This window comes from Bombina bombina, chromosome 4 (genome assembly GCF_027579735.1).
Source record: "Bombina bombina isolate aBomBom1 chromosome 4, aBomBom1.pri, whole genome shotgun sequence".
Lineage (NCBI taxonomy): Eukaryota > Metazoa > Chordata > Amphibia > Anura > Bombinatoridae > Bombina > Bombina bombina.
In genome coordinates this window covers 591,768,303-591,792,998 of record NC_069502.1, presented here as the reverse complement: position 1 = coordinate 591,792,998, position 24,696 = coordinate 591,768,303, and the positions used below count along the sequence as shown (strand labels likewise).

The 24,696-nt window shown below is 36.2% G+C and overlaps 1 protein-coding gene across 1 annotated transcript in view; it reads left to right on the top strand.

Moving 5' to 3' along the window:
* The window catches only part of SIM1 (SIM bHLH transcription factor 1), a 108,301-nt gene extending 86,801 nt beyond the window's left edge, over nucleotides 1–21,500 (top strand). Inside the window, exons 10-11 of the mRNA XM_053709106.1 lie at nucleotides 13,057–13,462; nucleotides 20,776–21,500. Coding sequence (XP_053565081.1) covers nucleotides 13,057–13,462; nucleotides 20,776–21,500 — 1,131 coding nt within the window. The remainder of the gene's footprint in view (nucleotides 1–13,056; nucleotides 13,463–20,775) is intronic.
* The last annotated feature ends 3,196 nt before the right edge of the window (nucleotides 21,501–24,696 follow it).

Here is a 24,696-nt window from a genome sequence, read left to right as displayed (position 1 = left end):
TGGCAAATTCTAAGTGATATAAATAGAATAGATAGTGTATATGTTTCATTACAGGATTCAGTTCACACCTAAATTGGAAACAAATCCTTAGAAACCATTTATAAATAGATAGATGCAGAGATATTAAATGAATTAATTTTAGGTACATTTCTTGTTTTCTGTTGCTGTGAGCAGTGCTGATACCCAGATATAAACACATAAGTTTCCTTCTATGCTTAATGTTTTCTATATATAAACAGATCATCTTATGCATGCATGTCTTAATGATTATCTAGTGCTTGTCTAGAAGCTTTAACTCAAAGTTCATTTTAATTTTAATCTAATTTATTTTGGTTTAGGCTTGTAGTCTTGATGTATTTAAAACCAAACAAACATACAAATAAACATAGACATAAATGGAGTAAAATGCATTAGAATATAATTGATACACATCGTAAAATTAAAACACTGGCAGAAGAAAACTTTTAACAGGCACGTGCGAGTGAAAGTTGACATGTGCTAACTTCAAGATTTTGGATATTGTGACTGCATTAACTTCTTCACCCCATAGACTTTAATGGAACTAATGGAACATGCAAACTGGAAAAATACTCAACACTTATCACTTGTGCACTAACCCGACACTCGTTAGACCAACAGCACTAATGAATATTTTACATTCCATTGTTCTTCACATAGAAGAAAATGTTCTATTTTTTTAAAATAGATATTTTTATATTAATCTGATATATTTTTTGTAAAAAATAATAATAATAAAAATATATATAGAGGTATATATATATATATATATATATATATATATATATATATATATATATATATATATATATATATATATATATATATATATATATATATATATAGGAATATCTATTTATAAATACATAGAACATTTTCTCCTATGTGAATAACATTGGAATGTAAAATATTTACAGTACATATATATTAAAACACATTATTAAATATTAATATTGATTATAGATGTTTATAAATATAAATAATCCAACACAAATCTTCAAGTAATAATAATAATAATAATAATAAGACAACTATGGTTGCACAACTGTAAAACTATATTTTTTATTCAAATTATTATTTCGTGTTAAACAGTGAATTGCTAATATATATATATATATATATATATATATATATATAAATGACAATACATTTAAATGTTAAATTTAAAAATTTAAATTTAAAATTACGATATTTTTTAGCAGTAGCAACAACAATAGACACAAAAACTATGGTAGCATAACTTTGAAGCTGTATTTTTAAAGTTCAAATTGATGTTATGTATTGAACAGTGGTTTTCAAATGTTTAGAACTTTTGATAGGCTACACAAATCATTGCCACTTCAGTTTGGTTGTTACAAACCTGGAAGGTTGGCTAAGTACCTTTTGAGTCATGAAGAATTTGCAGATAAAGCTAAAACAAAAAGGGTCAACTCATTTTTATGTTTTTTTTTACATAAATACAGATCTCATGAAGTAGTGCATTTCTAGGATTAGTTGCTGAAAAACCAAGCAGTAAGGGCAGTGATATGGAGCGTGAGGCTTTTTTTGATGCTGTTTGTGTGTGCATAAAATAATAAAACAGCCAAAACATGGTATTAATGTAATATTGATCTGAATTTCTATTGTTTGTGGAATTTATGCTTATTGCATATTTATAATTGATTTTAGAATATTTAGCATACAATAATTATAAGTATTGCTCAGAATCCATGGGTGGATTGACAGACAGACAGCTTGATCATACAAGGTTAAAATCAGCCCTAGCTGGTATACCCTTAAGGCAGTTTCTGGGTTTCTGTTATTTTAAGCTAATGTAACAGAGTTTGGACTGAAATGTCCTAAACTTACAAGGAGATTCACAGCTTATTTTGTGTATGGTTTAAGGACAAACATATGTATGTATATGTAAAGTTCTGGGTTTAGTAACTGTAACCACAAAAAAAATAAAAAATATTTATGCATCATTTATTTATTCTTAAAATGAATGGTATTAAAGAGACAATAAACACTAAATAAATGCTAACTGTAATGATGTATTCAGAGCAAACATTATCCTGAGAATAGTATGTGGAAGTATTTTTAAAATTTATGTAAGCAGTTTAAATATTGTAAAGTTTTATTTTCCTTAAATATGGCCTTCATCATGTTGAAACCTATGTTTCCTTATCTAATCTCTGCTGCTGACAACAATTGTATATATATATATACTGTATATATACAGTATCTCAGAAAAGTTAGTACACCCCTCACATTTTTGTAAATATTTTATTATATCTTTTCATGTGACAACACTGAAGAAATGACACTTTGCTACAATGTAAATTAGTGAGTGTACAGCCTGTATAACAGTGTAAATGTGCTGTCCCCTCAAAATAACTCAACACACAGCCATTAATGTCTTAACCATTGGCAACAAGCGTGAGTACACCCCTAAGTGGAAATGTCCAAATTGGGCCCAAAGTGTCAATATTTTGTGTGGCCACCATTATTTTCCAGCACTGCTTTAACCCTCTTTGGCATGGAGTTAATCAGAGCTTCACAGGTTGCCACTGGAGTCCTCTTTCACTCTTTCATGGCAACATCACAGAGCTGTTGGATGTTAGAGACCTTGCGCTCCCCCACCTTCCGTTTGAGGATGCCCCACAGATGCTCAATAGGGTGTAGGTCTGGAGACATGCTTGACCAGTCCATCACCTTTACCCTCAGCTTCTTTAGCAAGGCAGTGGTCATCTTAGAGGTGTGTTTGGGGTCGTTATCATGTTGGAATACTGCCCTGCGGCCCAGTCTCTGAAGGGAGGGGATCATGCTCTGCTTCAGTATGTCACAGTACATGCTGGCATTCATGATTCCCTCAATGAACTGTAGCTCCCCAGTGCCAGCAGCACTCATGCAGGCCCAGACCATGACACTCCCACCACCATGCTTGACTGTAGACAAGACACACTTGTCTTTGTACTCCTCACCTGGTTGCCGCCACACATGGTTGACACCATCTGAACTAAATAAGTTACTAATAATACTAAATAAGTATCTTGGTCTCATCGGACCACAGGACATGGTTCCAGTAATCCATATCCTTAGTCTGCTTGTCTTCAGCAAACTGTTTGCAGGCTTTCTTGTGCATCATCTTTAGAAGATGCTTCCTTCTGGGACGAAAGTCATGCAGACTATTTTGACGCAGTGTGCGGCGTATGGTCTGAGCACTGACAGGCTGACCCCCCACCCCTTCAACCTCTGCAGCAATGCTGGCAGCACTCATACGTATATTTCCCAAAGACAACCTCTGAATATGAGCACGTGCACTCAACTTCTTTGGTCGACCATGGCGAGGCCTGTTCTTAGTGTAACCTGTCCTGTGAAACCGCTGTATGGTCTTGCCCATCGTGCTGCAGCTCAGTTTCAGGGTCTTGGCAATCTTCTTATAGCCTAGGCCATCTGTATGTAGAGCAACATGAAGTGCCATGTTGAATTTCCAGTGACCAGAATGAGAGAGTGTGAGAGCGATAACAACAAATTTAACACACCTGCTCCCCATTCACACCTGAGGCCTTGTAACACTAACGAGTCACATGACACCGGGGAGGGAAAATGGTTAATTGGGCCCAATTTGGACGTTTCCACTTAAGGGTGTACTCACTTTTGTTGCCACTTGGTTGGAATATAACAATGTTTAGATATCTACTTTATCAGCTCATCTATAAATGTTCACAGCGCTTCTTAGTTTTCCTCAAGTGTCTTTATTACACAGACATTCACAATGACAAGCGACGTTTCGGGTGACAACCCTCACTCATGCTTTGACATATGTAAAGCATGAGTAAGGGTTGTCACCCGAAACGTCGCTTGTCATTGTGAATGTCTGTGTAATAAAGACACTTGAGGAAAACTAAGAAGCGCTGTGGACATTTGTTGCTTGTTGTGGAATCCAAGGGATTATTGCAGAGTCCCTGTCTTACGTGCGCAAACCTAAGAGGTTTCTGTCTCACTACATACATTTTGGATACATCTATAAATGTCAATAATTGGCCTCATCATGGTATATGAGATATAAGAAAAGGGTTTAAATCTAGGATAACTGTTACAACATGGTAGCATTCATTACTTTACAGAAACTCAGGGGAATTACAATGCCAACAATTTACAGGGGTAAATTGCAGAAAAGAGTGAAAAATAAATAATGAATGTATAATGTAAAGCTGATTTTCTCCACATATTTAAATACTTTATACTTTAAAATGACGATAGCATGTTTATTCTAGAGTTGGTCTCATGCTAACAACAATGCACCGTCTGTATTATTATTATTATTATTATTATTATTATCCTATACTATAAAAGGCCAAGTGTGTTTGTCCGAAACTGTCATGCGCAGTAGAGACAGCACAAGGATAAACACACCTGGCCTCAGAGTCCCTACCTAATCTACGGTGCGGGCATAAGTGGGTGTGACCAGGCTTGATTGGGGGCGTGGCCGGACGTGAAGGGGGCGGGGGCGGGGGCGGTCGTGCACGCGAGATAGAGGTGAGAGAGATAGAGAGGGGGGAGAGATAGAAAGAGGGGGAGAGAACAAAAGAGATGGGAAAGAGCTAAAGATAGGATAAGAGAGGGGAAAGAGTGAGAGAGGGGGAGAGAGAGAGCAAAATATAGGGGGAGAGAGAAAATAAGAGGGGGAAAGAGAGAGAGCAAAAGAGAGGGGAAGAGAGAGAGTAAAAAGAGAGAGGGGGGAGAGAAAGCAAAAGGAGAGGGGGGGAGAGAGAGGGGGGGGGAGAGAGAGGGGGGAGATAGAGAGAGAGGGGGGAGAGAGGGGGGGAGAGAGAGAGAGGGGGGGAGAGAGAGGGGGGAGAGAGAGGGGGAGAGGGGGGGGAGAGATAGGGGGGAGAGAGAGATGGGGGAGAGAGAGAGGGGGGTTGAGAGAAAGGGGGAGAGAGAGGGGAGAGAGAGAGGAGGGAGAGAGAGGGGGTGAGAGAGGGGGAGAGAGAGGGAGAGAGAGGGGGAAGAGAGAGGGGGGAGAGAGTGGGGAGAGAGAGAGGGGGATAGAGAGAGGGGGGAGAAAGAGAGAAAGGGGGAGAGAGAGAGGGGGAGAGAAAAAAGAGGGGGGAGAGAGAGGGGGAGAGAGGGGGGAGAGAGAGGGGGAGAGAGGGGGAGAGAGAGGGGGAGAGAGAGGGGGGAGAGAGAGAAAAAGAGAGGGGAGAGAGAGCAAAAGAGAGGGGGGAGAGAGAGCAAAAGAGAGGGGGGAGAGAGAGCAATAGAGAGGGGGAGAGAGAGAGCAAAAGAGAGGGATGGAGAGATTGAGCAAAAGAGAGGGGAGAGAGAGAGAGCAAAAGAGAGGGGGGGAGAGAGAGCAAAAGAGAGGGGGGAGAGAAAGAGAAAAAAAAGAGGGGGAGTGAGAGAGCAAAAGAGAGGGGGGAGAGAGAGCGTAAAAGAGAGGGGGAGAGAGAGAGAGCACAAAAGAGAGGGGGGAGAGAGAGAGAGCGCAAAAGAGAGGGGGAGAGAGAGAGAGCAAAAGAGAGGGGGAGAGAGAGAGCGCAAAAGAGAGGGGGAGAGAGAGAGCGCAAAAGAGAGGAGGGAGAGAGAGAGAGCAAAAGAGAGGGGGAGAGAGAGAGTGCAAAAAGAGAGGGGGAGAGAGAGAGCGCAAAAGAGAGGTGGAGAGAGAGAGCGCAAAAGAGAGGGGGGAGAGAGCTCAAAAGAGAGGTGGAGAGAGCACAAAAGAGAGGGGGGAGAGAGAGCAAAAGAGAGGGGGAGGGAGAGAGCACAAGGGGTGGGCAAAAAATGGCCCATGTGAACGGGCTTTAGGACTAGTTATTTATAAAGTGCCAACAGATTCTGTAGCGCTGTCCATGGGTACAAAGATAAAAGTACAGTACAATACAATATAAAAGACACCAAAGTTTAATAAACAAATACAGGGGGAATTGAGGGCCCTGTTCCTGTGGGAACTTACAATCTAGATGAGTAGGAGGGTGAGAAACAGGAGGGGGGGACTGCAAAGGTAAGAATGATGGTATTGCAAGTGAATGGTTAACATTTTAACCAGAGCATCTTAATGCTTAATCCTTAATGTTTTTTTTAAAGCATCCTATAAATTTAATGGATAGTGCAGGGAGCTTTGTTAGCGCTCATTGAGCTTCTAGGTGAGAAGTGGTAAGCACAATCCAAAATACCTTTGTACAATTTAGCACTGTATGAGACCTGAAGTCACACAGAACTACTAGAGGAATTCCACTACCTGCACACCATAGGCTTAGCACACTATTGGATTTGCGTTTGAGCGATATCAAACATGAAGTAACGTAACCACCATAGAAGTAAATTATGTAAATGATTTAGCACACTTGAGTTATTCAACATATAGATGCTAGCATGTCTAGAATATCACCTGAGCAATAAAAGATTACTGGACTGGATGTTACTAAATATCACATGTGAGTATAATTAGGTTTTAAACTATAAGAAGTCTGCAGGTTCAGTGTATATGAATTGAACTCCCAACTTCGGACTAGATTATGAGTGGAGTGGTAATTACCACTCCTGCTCGCATGCTAACACCGCTTGCCTTCTCCTCTTTGCGCGAGTCGGGTTGCGCTTGCATTACAAGTTGAAAGTAAATAATTATCGCTTAAGTGCTAACCCGACTCGTGCAAAAAGGGGAACTTAGAATATTATGAACGCATTAATGTACTCTCCCATTGACTTCAATAGAGAGAGAAAATTGGGAGAAAAAAAACTAACACCCATACTAGCTTGGTAACCCGAATCACCATAAGACCCCTATACTATTAACCTTTAAACCGCCACCCCACATCACAAACTAAACATCTACACTATTAACCCCTAAACTGCCACACCCACATCACAAACGAAACCTCTACATTATTATCCCCTAAACTGCCCCCCCACCGCAAAGTAACCCACTAACATCTAAACCCCCTAACCTAACACCCCCAAGTTAGTTTAAAAAAATAAAAAATTAAACCTAACATTACCAAAAAAAAACCCCTAACATTACAAAAAAATAAAACCTACCATTACAAAAAAATAACAAATTACAAAAAATAAAAGTTATGCCTGTTCTAAAACACCAATAAAAAACAATCCACCCCAAAATAAAAAGACCTATTCTAAAACTAAACTACAATATAGCCCTTAAAAGTGGCTTTTGTAAGGCATTGCCCAAAAATGAATCAGCTCTTTTTATAAAAAGATAAATAAAAATACAAGCTTCTAAAAATTAACCCCCCCAAAAAAAGGGCATTTGGCTCTTTTGTTGCCCATTAAAAAAACAAAAAAACATAATCTTTAAAAAAAAACAAAAAACCTAGCACTAACCCCGAAGATGGTATCCACCAAAGATGAATCCGGGCGGCAGCACTCCATATTAATCTGTCGCTCTCTTCTTATCTTCATCCCAGCAGCGCTCCATCTTCTAATCTTCATCACAGCAGCAATCTTCATGCATCTTCAGATCTTCAACACAGACGTCCTCTTAATGGGGTTACCAGCCGCACACAGAATTTTGAATGCGACGTACCCCTTTTATATATGGGTTCCTTTGCATTTCTATTGGCTGATTTTCAAATTCAAATTCAAATCAGCCAATAGAAAAAGCTTTCACTCTATTGGCTGATTTTATTTTGAACCTGAAAATCAGCCAATAGGAATGCAAGGGTACCCCTATATAAAAGGGGTACCTCACATTCAAAATTCAGTGTGCAGCTGGTTAGGTTAGTGGGTTAGGTTTTATTTTTTTTGTAATGTTAGGTTTTATTTTTTAAAGGTAACTTAGGGGGTGTTAGATTAGTGGGTTTAGATGTTAGTGGGTTGTTTTGCGGTGGGGGTGTAGTGGTTTAAGGGTTAATGTTATAGAGATTTAGTTTGCAATGTGTGTGGGGGGGGTTGGTGATTGTGAGTTATTAGTATAGAGAGGTAGTTTGCGATGTGGGGGGGTGGCGGTTTAGGTGTTTATAGTGTAGAGAGGTAGTTTGTGATGGGTGGTGGTGGTTTACTGGTTAATAATGTAGTTTAGTGCCACTGTTTCCTCCAGGCAAACCCTTTAATTTGCAGTTATTTGAAAGCTGCACCACTTGTAATATGGATTTGAGCGTAGAGAACACTGCAATCTCGCAATTGCGTTTACACACCTTGTGCTAAAAATAGCACTCCATTTGTAATCTATTGCTGCATCTTTAAAGTCAACTGGATTTGACAAGCTCACCTCAGAGTCTGTAGAAAGTTGCTGATATTTTGCAATACTTCTTAACTTTTTTTATAGCATGGCTGAACCAACTTAGGAACTTCAAGATGACTGTATATATAGACTATTCAATTTTCAGATTTTTCTTTAAGATAGTAATTTCAACTGGTGCATACTTGAACCATTGTGAGAAGTCCACAATTAGTCTGTACTTGTTGTTAAACATATATGCTATAGAAAATATTGATTTTCAAAAGCATCAATCTTTGGAATAGATGACCAAGCTGAATTGTGCACTATATATATAGCGATATCAAATTCAATGCGTACCAAATCTTTAAAAACAGCTTCAGCATTGAGGTGCTAAATGGCTCAGCAAGACCCTTAACATTTTGGAATGACTGAACCTATTTGACTGGAACTCAAAACAAGTCTTAAACATTTGAAGTAAATTGGTTCAATACTTGTACTTTATTTTAGTGGAGCCAGGATTTTTAGCAAATGCTGAAGCAGATACTATCCCACCAATCTCTGTGAAGTGGCATATTGCTCTATCCACTTTGCTACTTAGACAAAATAATTTCTACATTATTTTGATAAATTAATAGCTCCTGGGTAAGGTGTTCACTAATATAACAATTTGCATTTCTGTGAGATCTATTGTTGAATGTCCATTAAGACCAACTAAAACAAGGCATTTTCCTTCTTTTTCCTGTCTGAGTGAAGACTTATCTCTGGCAAGTCAACTGCCTAGCAAAACTTTAAAGGTAACAAACAGCTGATATACATTGTGCATATCTGCAGCATGCACTTCCCCTAATTGTGCACACCAGCAACTAGAAATAAAAATATTATTTGCGTGCTGTACCCGTTTAATAAATCCCACTTTTCCCCCATGTCTAAGGCATAATAATTTGTAATGTCATGGAGAGAAAGACTGATTTAATATTCAACTTTTTCATATGTTGGGATACAGTGGATTTTTTTTTTTTCATCTGTGAAGATAATATTTTTTTTTTATTTTTTATAAATTCCACAATTTTAAATAATAAATAAACAAACAAATAGCCTTATATGAAAACAAGTCAAAATCAGTATAATTATTGGACAGGAAAGATATATACACCAAAACATATACAGTGAATTTAAACAAAGCTGTGAGAATTGCACCAGGTAGAGATAGTGAGAGATGAATGAGTATTGAGGATAACAAGGTAAAAAATAAAAAATAAATAAATTACCTGTTACATAACACTATCTTATGTTTCTTTAGCCTTTGCCATTTATGTTTTAGATACAGTAAGCAATTAGCTATTTTTCAACATTGTTCTGAGATTTCTGAATTACAAGCAGTTTCTTGAAGAATATATTTTGTAGGAAACAAAGTCGAGAATAAGCTGTATTCTTTAAATGAGACTGTAAATAACGTACTTCCATTTTCACTTAAAATTGTGCCTGAGACTCTTAAAATACTACATAGGGTCTTATACTGAGAGCAGATGGTCGCTATTAAACCACTTTTATTGTATGCTTTACTAATGTAAACCTGAACGTTAAAATATGTTTCTAGCACTGGCTATTATAGAATTTCCCAGATGTTAGAGATGTATTTTCAGGGACTACAATATACACTTACAGTAAATACAATTGACTACAGGTAATGTTCTTCAATACTTACATTTGTTTACAGCTGTTATCCTTAATTAAACACAGCCAAACTCAAACCAAAGTTTGTCTACACAAAAAAATAGTGTGTGATTCTAAGCTTTTGCAGATTTCTGTTGTAAAACGATATCCATACACCTCTTTTATAGACATTATATAATGTGCTTTGCATAATCTCATGGAGTACAGGTTAGTGTGCATTTTTGACCATTACGCAGTACAGACATTTTAAAGAAATTGGCAAGCAGGAAACAATGCTTACCTTTATCAAATATTAATGATTCACTGAATTCATAAGTTGAACTAGAAATTAAATGAAATTGCAGCGAATGCCTGTGCAAAGTACTTGGTATTGTGTTCCTGTTTTAAGATGTTTCATGGTAAGAAATATAAGGAAAGTAAATTATCAATGCAGAAAAATGAAAGAGCTCTGATGCAAATCTTAAAATCACTTTTCAGATTGGTTACAGAAAAAAAGAGAGGGCTCCATTTACTAAGATGCTGACGCAGATTTGGAGCAATATGCAAGATTATAAGAGTTAAAACGCAGCACTTATTTCATAGTTAAATCACTTGCAGGAGAGCAGGGTGAGGGGCTGCACAAATATTTGCTATTGTAATAATAAATGAGAGCAAGGCATGCAGCTCACTCGCCTCAAATTCTGGCAGACTAATTTCTTAAAGGGACATTCTGTTCAAAATTTACATGCATAGGTGCACTATATATTTGAATTAATACATATTTGTAATACACATGCATTGGCAAAAAATACTTATAGTAAAAGTTATCATAGTTTTAGTGTTAATATATTTCTCTGCACGTGCATGTGAAGCATTACTAGATATTCTCAGTGCACCAGCATTTTAAATACTGCTGCTGCTCAGAGAATCAGTAGGGCTTGTATCATGTCAGCAATTAACAAACTGAGTCATTGCCAGATGGTAGCAAGTTTTGTGTTTAAAATGCTGGTGCACGGTGCATACTTAAATACACATTTGAAACAGCTATAGCTTTTATTAGAAGCATTTTTGCTTATACGTGTATATTCCAAAAATGCTTCTATTCAAAACTCAAATGCATCCATGTGGATTTAAATTTTGTCTGGAATGTCCCTGAAAGGGATACTAACCCCACGTTTTTTCTTTCATGATTCAGATATAGCATGTAATTTTAAGCAACTTTCTAATTTACTCCTATTATCAATTTTTCTTTGTTCTCATGTTATCTTGATTTGAAAAAGCAGTAATAAAAGGTTAGGAGCCGGCCCATTTTTAGTTCAGCACCTTGGTAGAGCTTGCTGATTGATTTGCTACATTTAGCCACAAATCAGCAAGTGCTACCCAGGTGCTGAACAAAAAATGGTCCAGCTCTAAAGCTTTACAGTACTGCTTTTTCAAATCAAGATAGCAGGAGAACAAAGAAAAATTGGTAATAGGAGTAAATTAGAAAGGTGCTTAAAATCTCATGATCTATCAGAATCATGAAAGGAAAAAATTGGGTTTAGTATCCCTTTAAAGGGACAGTCAATACCAGAATTGTTATTGTTTAAAAAGATAGATAATCCCTTTATTACCCATTCCCCAGTTTTGCATAACCAACATTGTTATATTAATATACTTTTTACCTCTGTGATTAACTTGTATCTAAGCATCTCTGATCACATGACATTTTATTTATTATCTATTGACTTTCATTTTAGCCAATTGCAGTGTCTGCCACTAGCCACGGGCGTGATCACAATGTTATCTATATGGCCGACATGAACTAGCTCTCCCCTGTTGTGAAAAGCAAATAAAAAAGCATGTGATAAGAGGCGGCCTTCATGGGCTTAGAAATTATCATATGAGCCTTCCTAGGTTTAGCTTTCAACTAAGAATACCAAGAGAACAATGCAAAATTGTTGATAAAAGTAAATTGAAAAGTTGTTTAAAATGACATGCCCTATTTGAAACATGAAAGTTTTTTTTGGACTTGACTGTCCCTTTAAGTGAAAATCTTGTCCAACCACTGCATTGTAAATGGAGCCCAATATTGGATATTGGATATAGTGCAGTGATCTGCTGAATATTTGCACTTTTAAGCATATCCATTAATTTGCTTATCAAAAATATAGGACTCATAAATCTTGGAAGTGGCTTTTTTAGCTCTTTTTTGGGACAAAAAGGCTATTTTCTATTAAGAGCAATCACAGTAGCGTGTTTTTGGCTGGCTCTCGCACTATGGCACCAAAAAGTTCTCTGCAATCACAATACATTTTTGAGTCACTTTTCAACAGTTTTTTGAGCCCACTTTGGCTTTTCTAATTCAACACTTCTAGGTACTTGATAAGTCCAAGAATGGGCATTTTGGACATCTTTAACACTATTTCATGGTTATTTGCCACCTTTTATCTAGAACATATGATAAACACTCTAAAAAGGCCCCAAGAGACATTCTAGAGGTTTATTAACATACATGGTATTGATTCATTAAAGCTCTATTCATCCCTTTTGGAGAATCTGCATACATGGAACAGGGCACACATATACATATGTAGAGGTACATATACATATGAAGATGTGTCGACTACAGATATCACTTTAGGACCCCAACATCTACAAATGGTGTGTTAATGTAATTTAGCTCTGAAAAAAATTGTATTTTCTAATTCTCAGAACTTGAAATGCACATTGCTGACTTCTTAATGTAATTTCTGCTAAATATCTTTCCCTAATTGGCTTTATCTGATAACAACTGTAAAACAAATTAATGCATTATATACTAATTTTAAGACAGTGACTAGCCTTGTTTTCTGAAGACTAAATACCAGATTGGCTCCTCCAAATTAAGGCCAATGGTTGGTGGAGTTTGGCTACTGATAAACAGTTGTAGTTAAAAAGGATGTTAATTTGCTTTAAAAACAATAAAAGGATACTAAATTTACATTTTTTCGTTTATGGACCATTTTTGGTTCAGTCCCTGGGTAGTGCTTGCTGATTTGTGGCTAAATGTAGCCACCCATCAACTAACGCAACCCAGGGTACTTAACCAAATATGGGCTGGCTCCTAAGCTTAGATTCCTGCTTTTTCTGTGTTGCCTTTCTGTAGGCCTTAATATATGATATGCTTATGATGCTTAAAAAAATAAATAAATGTAAAATCCTATTTAATATTGATATACTTGTATGTATGTATTTTGTAGTATTCTGGATTTCACACTGAGAGATCAGAGTCAGATCATGAAAGTCAATGGGGTGGAAGCCCTCTTACAGACACTGCTTCACCTCAACTTCTAGATCCTATAGAAAGACCAAGTTCCCAGCAACATGATGCTTCCTGTGCATATAGACAATATCCTGACAGGAGTGCACTTTGCTTCGGATTTGCACTTGAGCATTCAAGGTTAAATGATGATAGACATCACCATAGCCAAGCCTGTGAAGGAGGAAGATGTGAGGCTGGTAGATATTTTCTTGGAAGTCCACAAACTGGGAGAGAAGCATGGTGGGGTTCTAGATCCACTCTTCCATTGCCAAAGTCATCTCCAGAAAGCAGAGATGGGTATGAAAACAGCATGCCACATATTACTTCTGTTCACAGGATACAAGGTAAGAGGACCTATTACTTTTTCATAAACAAAATGTATGTCATAGAAAGGTATCAATTTCCCCCAGATAATACAGCAGCTGTTTGAAGAGTTCTATGGAAAAGCTTCTAATCTTCTCAAAAAGGTGCCCATCAGACATCAAAATAATAAGTTGTAGAAAAGGAGCCACAACAGACCAGATTTAAAGTATTTCCCTAAATGAGCACAGGTGAAGTAGCTTTAATGATTGAACTACTGAACAGCTGGAAAGGGGAAAAAGTTGAACTCTGTTACAGCTCTTTGAAGACTTGAATTTAAAAACACTGGTCTTTTCTCAGTAATAGCTATACTAATTTATGGAGCACATTCACTAAATGTTACACTGTTTTCCATTGTTAATTGAGTAGGGTCTATAGAATAAAACAAGAAGGATATTAGGTTAGAGGGTTCATATGGTGGCTGTATAAGGTTAGGGTATTCCATGGTCTCCCTTGAAGGTAGATAATTCCAGTGCAGGTTATACCTGGGGGATACCCTTAGGGGTTTTGAATTTGCTGTGAGTTTGCCGTAGTTTAGCTTTGCATGGATGTTTGTGATACAGAGTATTGTTGCATGTCAAGTGTTGCAACAACTTTTTTTTATATTTTTTTAATCATGGGTATTGTAATAGGGACTGATGGCCATTTAGGTTTTTCATTAAGATAGGATACCTTGCAGTTTAGGGGTTTAGACTCTTCAGTGGTTATTAGATTAGGAGATCATGTGGTGGTGTATCTATAGGGATCTCAACGGTCACAAGAATTATTCAGGCTGCTGGCTGCAGTTTGGGGGGCCTATTAGGCCCTACACACCACTAAAACTATTTTTTAATAATGCTGGTTTGCTCCCCTGCACTATCTGTATGCAAATAATAAGCAGCCTGTGTAGAATAAATCAATCATAATGGAGAGACAGGTTACTTAGATTTTCAAAAACTTGCATGGAGAGAAATCATGTAAAATCTTATTAGGCCATTATATTAAAGTGTAGATGTTTCTCCCTCACACACAGAAAACCTGAATAGTTATCAAGCACTTCTCTGCGAGATCTCACAGTACAATATTCTCATTAGACCAAAGAGATTTAGATAGCCCATCTGAGCTTTACGGAGCTTCTGACAGCCACATACTACTCAGTCATCTTCTCTTAAAAACAGCAATATCAGTTAACATGGCCGAGATAAAAAAATAAAAAAATAACTGACTGACTTACTAAAATCAAATAAAGTTAAAGGGATAGTTTACTCAAAAATGTTCTCCCCTTTAATTTGTTCCCAATGATCCACTTTACCTGCTGGAGTGTATTAAATTGTTTGTAAGTATTTCCATTGTCCTAAGTCCTTACACTGGCATTTAAAATAGTTTATTTAGCCTGTAGTATCCACACCTATCCTTAAGGTTTTTGGCCTCGAGGCCAAGCTGTGTAAACACAGCAAGCAGAAGAAATTACACTCCCAGTGGGGTATAGAAGAGATAAGGTAATAAAATGTTAATTTTCCATTGTTCTTTCCAAGTATTGGTGATTGGTTTATGAACAGATATAAGATAAAGAAGCATGTATATGTACACAATGTGATAAAGTAATGAGATCTGATTATACCTACAAACTCAACCCATTTTATTAGGTTGTGGCTTCAAAACACAAAATCAGCTAATTCATATACACAAATAAACCTTAAAAAGCAAATCTCATACATTTTATACTCTGGTAAAGAAAGTAATTGGAAACTCATTAAGGGAAAAACTATTTTATAGTATACAGTCCCTTTAATGCTCAGACCTTTACCGTTTACGTTAATGTGTCAGCGTGATGTAAAACTGTTTTCCATAAATGTGTTTCTATTGATGTATACAAGCTAATGAGTATAAAATGTATAGGTTATTGCCGCTTTAGGTTTATTTTTTGCATAAAAATAGCTGTTTCTTAACTGAAACTACAAACTGATCAAACAGGCTAAGCTTGCAGGGAGATAAGACCTTATTAGCTTATCTACTGTATCTATATTTAAACAAAATCATCCCTATCTTATCTCTCATTGTATACAAAGTGAGACCAATATTTATAGGGGCTGATGATCATCTAAAGCTCTTCACTCAGGCTACATGATCTAAGAGGTCTTGTCAGCATAGCAGCGAGGTCCCTCGAGAAATGTTTATCTCACTATGCAGTGTTCTGGATGTTAAGGAGAGAAACCTACACTACAAAAGGTTTTAAAAAAAAATCACTAACATTTTGTGCAATTTCTCTACATGCAGGTGGGTTTTTGATCATCAAATCTTTAAAAAGAACAATGGAAAAAATAATATTTTAGTATATCTATAGTGAAATTTACAGTAAGGTGGGTTTACAACTGGCAAACACAACTAGTTTAAATGAAAAAAAAAAAAGGTAAAGGAGATGTTTGTAAAAAATATACTCCAGGAGGTAAATGGGTGACTGGTATCACATTAGAGTTAAGAAAAAAATAAATCACAGTACACTGTACCTTTAAAACCACTATTCTTATGTGTCTTAGATATGTATTTGTGTGTTTTTTTTAATTATTCCTCACATGACAGTTTTTGTATATAATGAACTGTTTATTTAACTTTAATGCAATGTTTTTCTTTACTTTGGCACCAAGGGCCTTTAAATAGAATTGTATTTTTATTCTTAAAGGGGTAGTCAGTAGTGATGTCGCGAACAGTTCTGCCGCGAATAGTTCGCAGCGAACATAGCATATTCGCGTTTGCAGTGGACGGCGAACATATGCGATGTTCAATCCGCCCCCTATTCGTCATCATTGAGTAAACTTTGACCCTGTAGCTCACAGTCACAAGACACATTCCAGCCAATTAGCAGCAGACACTCCCTCCCAGACCCTCCCACCTCCTGGACAGCATCCATTTTAGATTCATTCGGAGCCTGCATTCTTAGTGAGAGGAGGGAGAGTGTAGCTGCTGCTGATTTAATAGGGAAATTGATAGCTAGGCTAGTGTATTCAGTGTCCAATACAGTCCTGAAGGACTCATCTGATCTCTGCTGTAAGGACAGCACCCCAAAAAGCCCTTTTTAGGGCTAGAACATCAGTCTGCTTTTTATTTTTACCTGTGTAATCTAATTGCAGCCTGCCTGCCAGCTCAGGCTCACAGCGTATACTGTGCCCACTTGCCCAGTGCCACCACTCATATCTGGTGTAACAGTAGTGTACATTAAAAAAAAAACAAAAAAAACTTTTTTTTAATTTGAAATAATAGCAGTCATTTTCCTTCACACGTGTGCGTTTCAGGTCCTGCCAGGGCACAGTGTGACACCAGTGCAAGTCATATCTGCTAAAACAGTAGTGTACATTTAAAAAAAAAAAAAACAACAACCTTTTTTTACTGTGAAATAATAGCAGTCAGTTTCCTTCACACGTGTGCATTTCAGGTCCTGCCAGGGCACAGTATGACACCAGTGCAAGTCATATCTGGTGTAACAGTAGTGTACATTTAAAAAAAAAAAACAACAACCTTTTTTTAATTTGAAATAATAGCAGTCATTTTCCTTCACACGTGTGCGTTTCAGGTCCTGCCAGGGCACAGTATGACACCAGTGCAAGTCATATCTGGTGTAACAGTAGTGTACATTTAAAAAAAAAAAACAACAACCTTTTTTTACTGTGAAATAATAGCAGTCAGTTTCCTTCACACGTGTGCGTTCCAGGTCCTGCCAGGGCACAGTGTCACACCAGTGCAAGTCATATCTGCTAAAACAGTAGTGTACATACATTTAAAAAAAACAAAACTTTTTTATTGTGAAATAATAGCAGTCAGTTTCCGTCACACGTGTGCGCTCCAGGTCCTGCCAGGGCACAGTGTCACACCAGTGCAAGTCATATCTGCTAAAACAGTAGTGTACATACATTTAAAAAAAAACAACCTTTTTTTACTGTGAAATAATAGCAGTCAGTTTCCCTCACACGTTTGCGTTCCAGGTCCTGCCAGGGCACAGTGTCACACCAGTGCAAGTCATATCTGCTAAAACAGTAGTGTACATACATTTAAAAAAAACAACCTTTTTTATTGTGAAATAATAGCAGTCAGTTTCCTTCACACGTGTGCGTTCCAGGTCCTGCCAGGGCACAGTGTCACACCAGTGCAAGTCATATCTGCTAAAACAGTAGTGTACATACATTTAAAAAAAAAACAACTTTTTTATTGTGAAATAATAGCAGTCAGTTTCCCTCACACGTGTGCGCTCCAGGTCCTGCCAGGGCACAGTGTCACACCAGTGCAAGTCATATCTGCTAAAACAGTAGTGTACATACATTTTAAAAAAAACAAAACCTTTTTTTACTGTGAAATAATAGGAGTCAGTTTCCCTCACACGTGTGCGTTCCAGGTCCTGCCAGGGCACAGTGTCACACCAGTGCTGCTAAAACAGTAGTGTACATTTCAAAAAAAAAAAACCTCTTACACTACCTGAACGATACAACATCATACCTGATGTTTTAAAGCATGTTATTCCAAACAATTTAGGAATGTTAGGTGATTTATGCCCTTTATGGATTAAAACCAGACTCTGCATCAACTATGTAATTTTCCATGGGAGTTTGCCATGGATCCCCCTCCGGCATACCACAGTCCAGGTGTTAGTCCCCTTGAAACAACTTTTCCATCACTTTTGTGGCCAGAAAGAGTCCCTGTGGGTTTTAAAATTCGCCTGCCTATTGAAGTCTATGGCGGTTCGCCTGGTTCACCGGTTCGCAAACTTTTGAGGAAGTTCGCGTTCGCCGTTCGCGAATGCAAAATTTTAGGTTCGCGACATCACTAGTAGTCAGCTAATCATGGTGTAGAACAAAATAAGCTCACTAAACATCCAATCAGAACTCTCAGAAGAGATAGATATGAGTATATATGTATTACAGATCAAATCTAAGAAAAAAGTATAGGAAGCGCCACATACAACTGTTTACATGGATATATACATATATGCTAAAACTGACAAATAAATAAATAAATACATGCATAAAGTACAATAAATGATTAATAAAAGGCAAATATTGAGATAAAAAAGCAAAATAAATGTTTCTATAAAACACAAAGGTTCTGAAATGCAATACTTAGTCCAAATACAGTCACTTGATCCTCAATGTGATAGAAGTACTGTTCCGTCTCAGCCCACTGGTGTTCACTCTCAGGATTGAAAACATATGTAACGAGCATATCTGTAATACAGAACAAATGGAGCGCACAAAAGTATTAAAAGTAACACTTTATTTACATACATAAAAACTTATGCACTCGCACAGGTGCCCTCAAACACATGAGTTATGTAGCTGCGGTGATAAAAGTCACTCTGTCTCTTCCAAGCCGTTCAACCAGGTAAGCACACTGGGTCCGTCCGTTTTCCAGACTCCTTGTTTCTGTCAAAGTCTCCCAATAATATTCTGTGGTTCTTTCTGGCTGTAAAGTTCATATGGCTAACAGGGTCAGAGAGTCTTAAGAGTTGAAATAGAACGTGTGTAACAACTGTACAGCAGAACTGTATTAATGCCGGCTCCAGTCTAACTGCACTGTGAACACACTCACGTCTCCTCGGTACATACAATGGGCATGGCCTAACGCGTTTCACGGGCTCCTCCCCACTTCCTCAGAGGCTTTGTGAGTGCATAAGTTTTTATGTTTGGAAATAAAGTGTTAATTTTAATACTGCACTTAGATCTTTTGTGCTCTCCATTTGTTCTATTTTACAGATATACTTGTTATATATGTATTACATACAGACATATTAAGCAGAAAATACTAATACATATCCAGTGGATAAAATAAGTCTACAAATAAAATAGTCTGCTAACGTTCTTGTTCCACATCCATTTTATTTTAGTATAGATTTTATGGCTGCAAAATAAAACAATTACATAAAAACTGTGGGATCCTCACACAAACTTTGCTCTGGTGCCTACTGGTCACATTCTAGTTATCCCACTGGTTTTTTGATGCAGTGTAGGAGGTGATGACTACCAATAATTATCCCTCACAATGTTTAATACTGGTAAGGGTTAATTGGTCATGACATATTACTTAGAACACTAATTTCCTTCCAATGATCTTTAATGTAGGAAATCCATATACTTACAAAGTTTAAACAACAAACCAAACAACGTAAATAGGAAATGCATTGTTTTTTCAAAAAATTGAAATACACATCAAAGTATTTTGTTTTTGAAAAGAAGCAGCACATGTATTAGCAATAATACTTCTACTAAAAGAGATCCCTCTTTTCATAATGAACTTTTACTCGTGCACATGAAACATATCTAAATATGCATTTTAAGCAGTGTGTCTGCTCAGAGACCTGGCAATAAATCAAGTTAATTGCCAACACAATACAAGCTACCACCAGCACTCTGAACAGGCACACTCTGGAGTCTGAATCGATCCGAACCGAAAGAAATTTTTCGATCATGCACATATCTACATATCACCAGCATATCGATAGCAATTAGAATAGAAACAAACATTTTACACTTATTTCTTTCATAGTTATACAATTAATATGACGTTGAAAATACATCTGCATATTATTCTTTTAGAGTATCGATTTAACCATACCAGGCAACAAAAAATAGGGAGACTGGAATATTCCCTTTAATATTTTACTATATTATAATCAACTAAAAATACCACAAAATGCTGAGAGAATCTAGTTACTATGGTTTATTTATGTACTGTATAGCAAAATGTTTCTTCCCATTTCTATTGTGTTAACAGGGAGGCACTAGATTGGCCTCTCTGGCTTTTCCATTTCTAAAAATCTTATTTTATTGTCTACATACATGGAATAAAATGTCACAAAGAATGGAAGATTCATCAGTGAATGGGCTTTATAGCTATATAACTCCAATATTTGTGATGTTTGAAAGTAAATTGGAGTTTAAAAAGTAGTTTTTTTAATTGCATGTCCTGTGTGAATCTTGAAGCTTTAAAATTGAATTATATGTCTCTTTAATGTGATTCTAACTAAAAAGTTATATAAAAGTGATTTACTCTATGTGTTTTCAATTTATGATGTCAAAATACTTTAAAGGGACTCATATTTGGAAAAAATAGAGTCACAGCTATCTATCCTATTTGAACAACAAATCACTTGTTAAAATAGGCTAGACAATGTGCTTTTTAACGCCCCCCCCCAAAAAAAAAATAGATGTTTGAAGAACCCACTGCTAGCTACACCGTGTATTATGATTTTTTGACATTAGGCTAATTAGTTTTGTATACAAAAAAGTGAAATGCATGATACTAATATGGCTGTTCTTATTCTATTGTTCATTAGGGAGAAGCCACTGGGAGGAAGACAGTGTTGTGAGTTCACCTGATCCTGGTTCAGCAAGTGAATCTGGGGAACGGTTTCACACAGAGCAATATCAAAACAGTCATCATGAGCCAAGCAAGATAGAAACTCTCATAAGGGCCACACAACAAATGATCAAAGAAGAGGAAAATAGATTACAACTGCGTAAATCCAGTCCTGACCAACTTAGCACAGTAAATGGAACTGGGAAAAGAAACTCAATTTGTTTTTCCAACTATCAACAGCCTCAATTGACTGGTGTTGTGTGCCGTGGCCCTTCACTTAGCAACAATTCTCCATGTGACCACATTCAACAAAGAGATGGAAAGATCTTGAGCCCACGTGATAATGAATATGAAAACAGTCCTACTACCTTGTCCAGAATGAGTAGCCCTAATTCTGATAGAATTTCAAAAACAGGTGTAACTATAGCAAAAGATTATTTACATGTAAATGTGTCCCCTCAGCAAACAGTGGACAATTCTGCATCACCAAACTATTACAGTTCTCACAGGCAGTATTTTGATAAGCATGCTTACACGTTTACGGGGTACGCTTTCGAGCACTTGTATGACCCTGAATCAATAAGGAACTATTCATTAAGCTGTAACGGACCACATTTTGATGTAACCTCTCACTTACGAATGCAACAGGATCCCACCCAAGTCCACAAGGGCACATCAGTTATTATTACAAATGGAAGTTGATGACTCTTGTTGACTTTAAATTCTCCAGAAATTCTTCAGTAGAACTGAAACATTTTTTTAATAACTTGTTACCAGCAACTGAGGAATCCCAGTGCACTAGAGATAATAGCATGATAAATAGGTTATGGATTTTGTTTTTTGCTTTTTAGAATATTCACTGCATTTTTCTAAACTTGGTGGAATGAAAGACATTGAGAAGAACCTTGACCTCTGTGCTAGCCAATTGTGCAGTTTAAGAGAGAAACTAGAAGCTACTATGTTATTAAAGTAATTTGAGTTTTACGTACATTTATCTTGCATGTACACCTAAACACACAATTTACAAAATAAAAAAAACTATGCACCCAAAATACACGCCAATGTGGAATGTACACCAAAAATACAATTTCCGTTATATGTTTATCAGCAAAACTTGCGTCAATAAATATTAAAAAAAAATAAAAAAAATGTAAACTTTCAAATCATAATAGTTTCTTTCAAAACACTTTGTGATTGCTTGACACATATGTACACAGGAATACCACATTTAATTTGAATAAAAAATTATGAGTAAGATGGCAACAAAGGGATTATTGTTCATTAAAGGGACACTGAACCCATAATTTTTCTTTCGTGATTCAGATAGAGCATGAAATTTTAAGCAAATTTCTAATTTACTCGTATTATCAAATTTTCTTCATTCTCTTGGTATCTTTATTTGAAATGCAAGAATGTAAGTTTAGATCCTGGCCCATTTTTGGTGAACAACCTGGGTTGTTCTTTCTGATTGGTGGATAAAGTTATCCACCAATAAAAAAGTGCTGTCCAGAGTTCTGAACCCCCCAAAAAGCTTAGATGCCTTATTTTTCAAATAAAGATAGCAAGAGAACGAAGAAAAAATGATAATAGGAGTAAATTAGAAAGTTGCTTAAAATTGCATGTTCTGAATCATGAAAGAAAAAGTTTGGGTTCAGTGTCCCTTTAAGTTTACAGTAATGTATGTAGAATTTTTTTATTGGCATTATACCAGTATGTTATTTGCAGTATACTCCCATAAATACACTGTTACTACGCTATATTTCCAGTAAGTTCTAAATCTACTATCAGTGTTAAAATTGGTTGAAATATATACTTGCTTGGTGGCAGCACCTGGAAACTACAATACAAAACTGTGTGATTAGGAATGTATTCTCCAATATAGTTAAAGCATAATACTATATAATAACGCCTTTCAGGTGCAAAACAGGTGAAGCACGATAGAAAAAAAGATTATGTATTATGTTTTGCATATGGTAGGCTTTGATATATTTAGTATCACTACAGTTTTCTTGAGGCAAATAGGAAAAATGTATTTAGCATTTATATGATTTATTTTTGACATAAAATCAGACAACACAACTTCACCGTTGCTGAGTTTGAGTGCATATACAAGGAATAAATAAATATAGAATGCATATAGCTAAAGCTTCAGCAATTATATTAAAGTATTGAAGCAAGTAACTACTCTGTATGGCTTGTTTCAAAGCTTCAGGAGAGATGCTACACCAATAAGACTGCAATATCTGCTATTGTTAAGTAAACCATATTTGTTGTATGCCAATTTAGGTTTCCTAAAACATCAGTGTTAAAAGGTTTTATATTCTGTTTAATAATCACTCTTTAATAGAAAATGTCTCATAACTGCTATTCTTCTTTCTAAATCTACAGTAGTTTTTCTCCATAATGTTACCCAGGTGTATTAATATCACTGTAACATTATTAACCCCCTTCATAATTGTAGCAATGGGAGAGACAAGCCTTGTTGCATGCCTAACCCTATAGATATTACTGTAATCTAAACCCCAGCTGCCAGCCGTCACCCTAATTCACATCTATAACTCAACCCAAGCCCTAACCTCAGTCCTCCAAGTATCGCAACAACAGTATCTCCAAAGCATATTATTTTGAAGTTATTGTTGCAGGAGCTACAGTTTGCACGGTGGATTGATATGTTGCCAATCATATTTGAGTCTTTTGTCTTGTGGTTGCAAATGTGGAAAATTAAATAACATATCTTATTTAATTACAATAGTACATATCAGATAAACCATTTTTTCTTGGATTTCTTTGTGAAATTCCATGGATGTTAACACTAAAATGGCACTAACTACTGTAACCAAAGCAATGGATGCATTTCTTCCCTATTATACACACCTTCAGTCTATAGTATATGTGACACCATGCTATCAGTCTATAGTGTATGTTACTTTATGCTATTTGTCTACAGTATGTTACACTATGCTATCTGTCTATAGTATATGTTACACCATGCTATCAGTCCATAGTATATGTTACATAATGCTATCATTCTATAGTATATGTTACACCATGCTATCAGTCTATAGTATATGTTACATCATGATATCAATCTATAGTATATGTTACACCATGCTAGCAGTCTTTAGTATATGTTACATAATGCTATCATTCTATAGTATATGTTACACCATGTTATCAGTCTATAGTATATGTTACACCATGCTATCAGTCTATAGTAGATGTTACACCATGCTATCAGTCTATTGTATATGTTACACAATGTTATCATTCTATAGAATATGTTACACCATGCTATCAGTCTATAGTATATGTTACACCATGCTATCAGTCTATAGTATATGCTACACCATGCTATCAGTCTATAGTATATGGTAGCATATGTTAAACCATGCTATCAGTCTATAGTATATGTTACACCATTCTATCATTCTATAGCATATGTTACACCATGCTATCGGTCTATAGTATATGTTACACCATTCTATCATTTGATAGCATATGCTATCAGTCTATAGTATATGTTACACCATTATATCAGTCTATAGTTTATGTTACACCTTGCTATCAGTCTATAGTATATGTTACATCATGCTATCAATCTATAGTATATGTTACACTATGCTTATATAAATAATTATATTTTATTTTTTCATAGACCTACAATGTCAAACATGTTATTTCACAAGTTGATGAATGGGGACATGTTCTAGAACTGCAATATTTTCATGCAGTATTATATTTTACAATTAGTTTTCTCCACTTTTATAATATATTAGACATATTCAATGTATAACATATATTACTTATTTTAAACATAATTTCACACTATTTTTGAATAAAGTTATAACAGAATAAACATACTTTTTAAAGATATCCCATAATTATCAAACATTTTAAC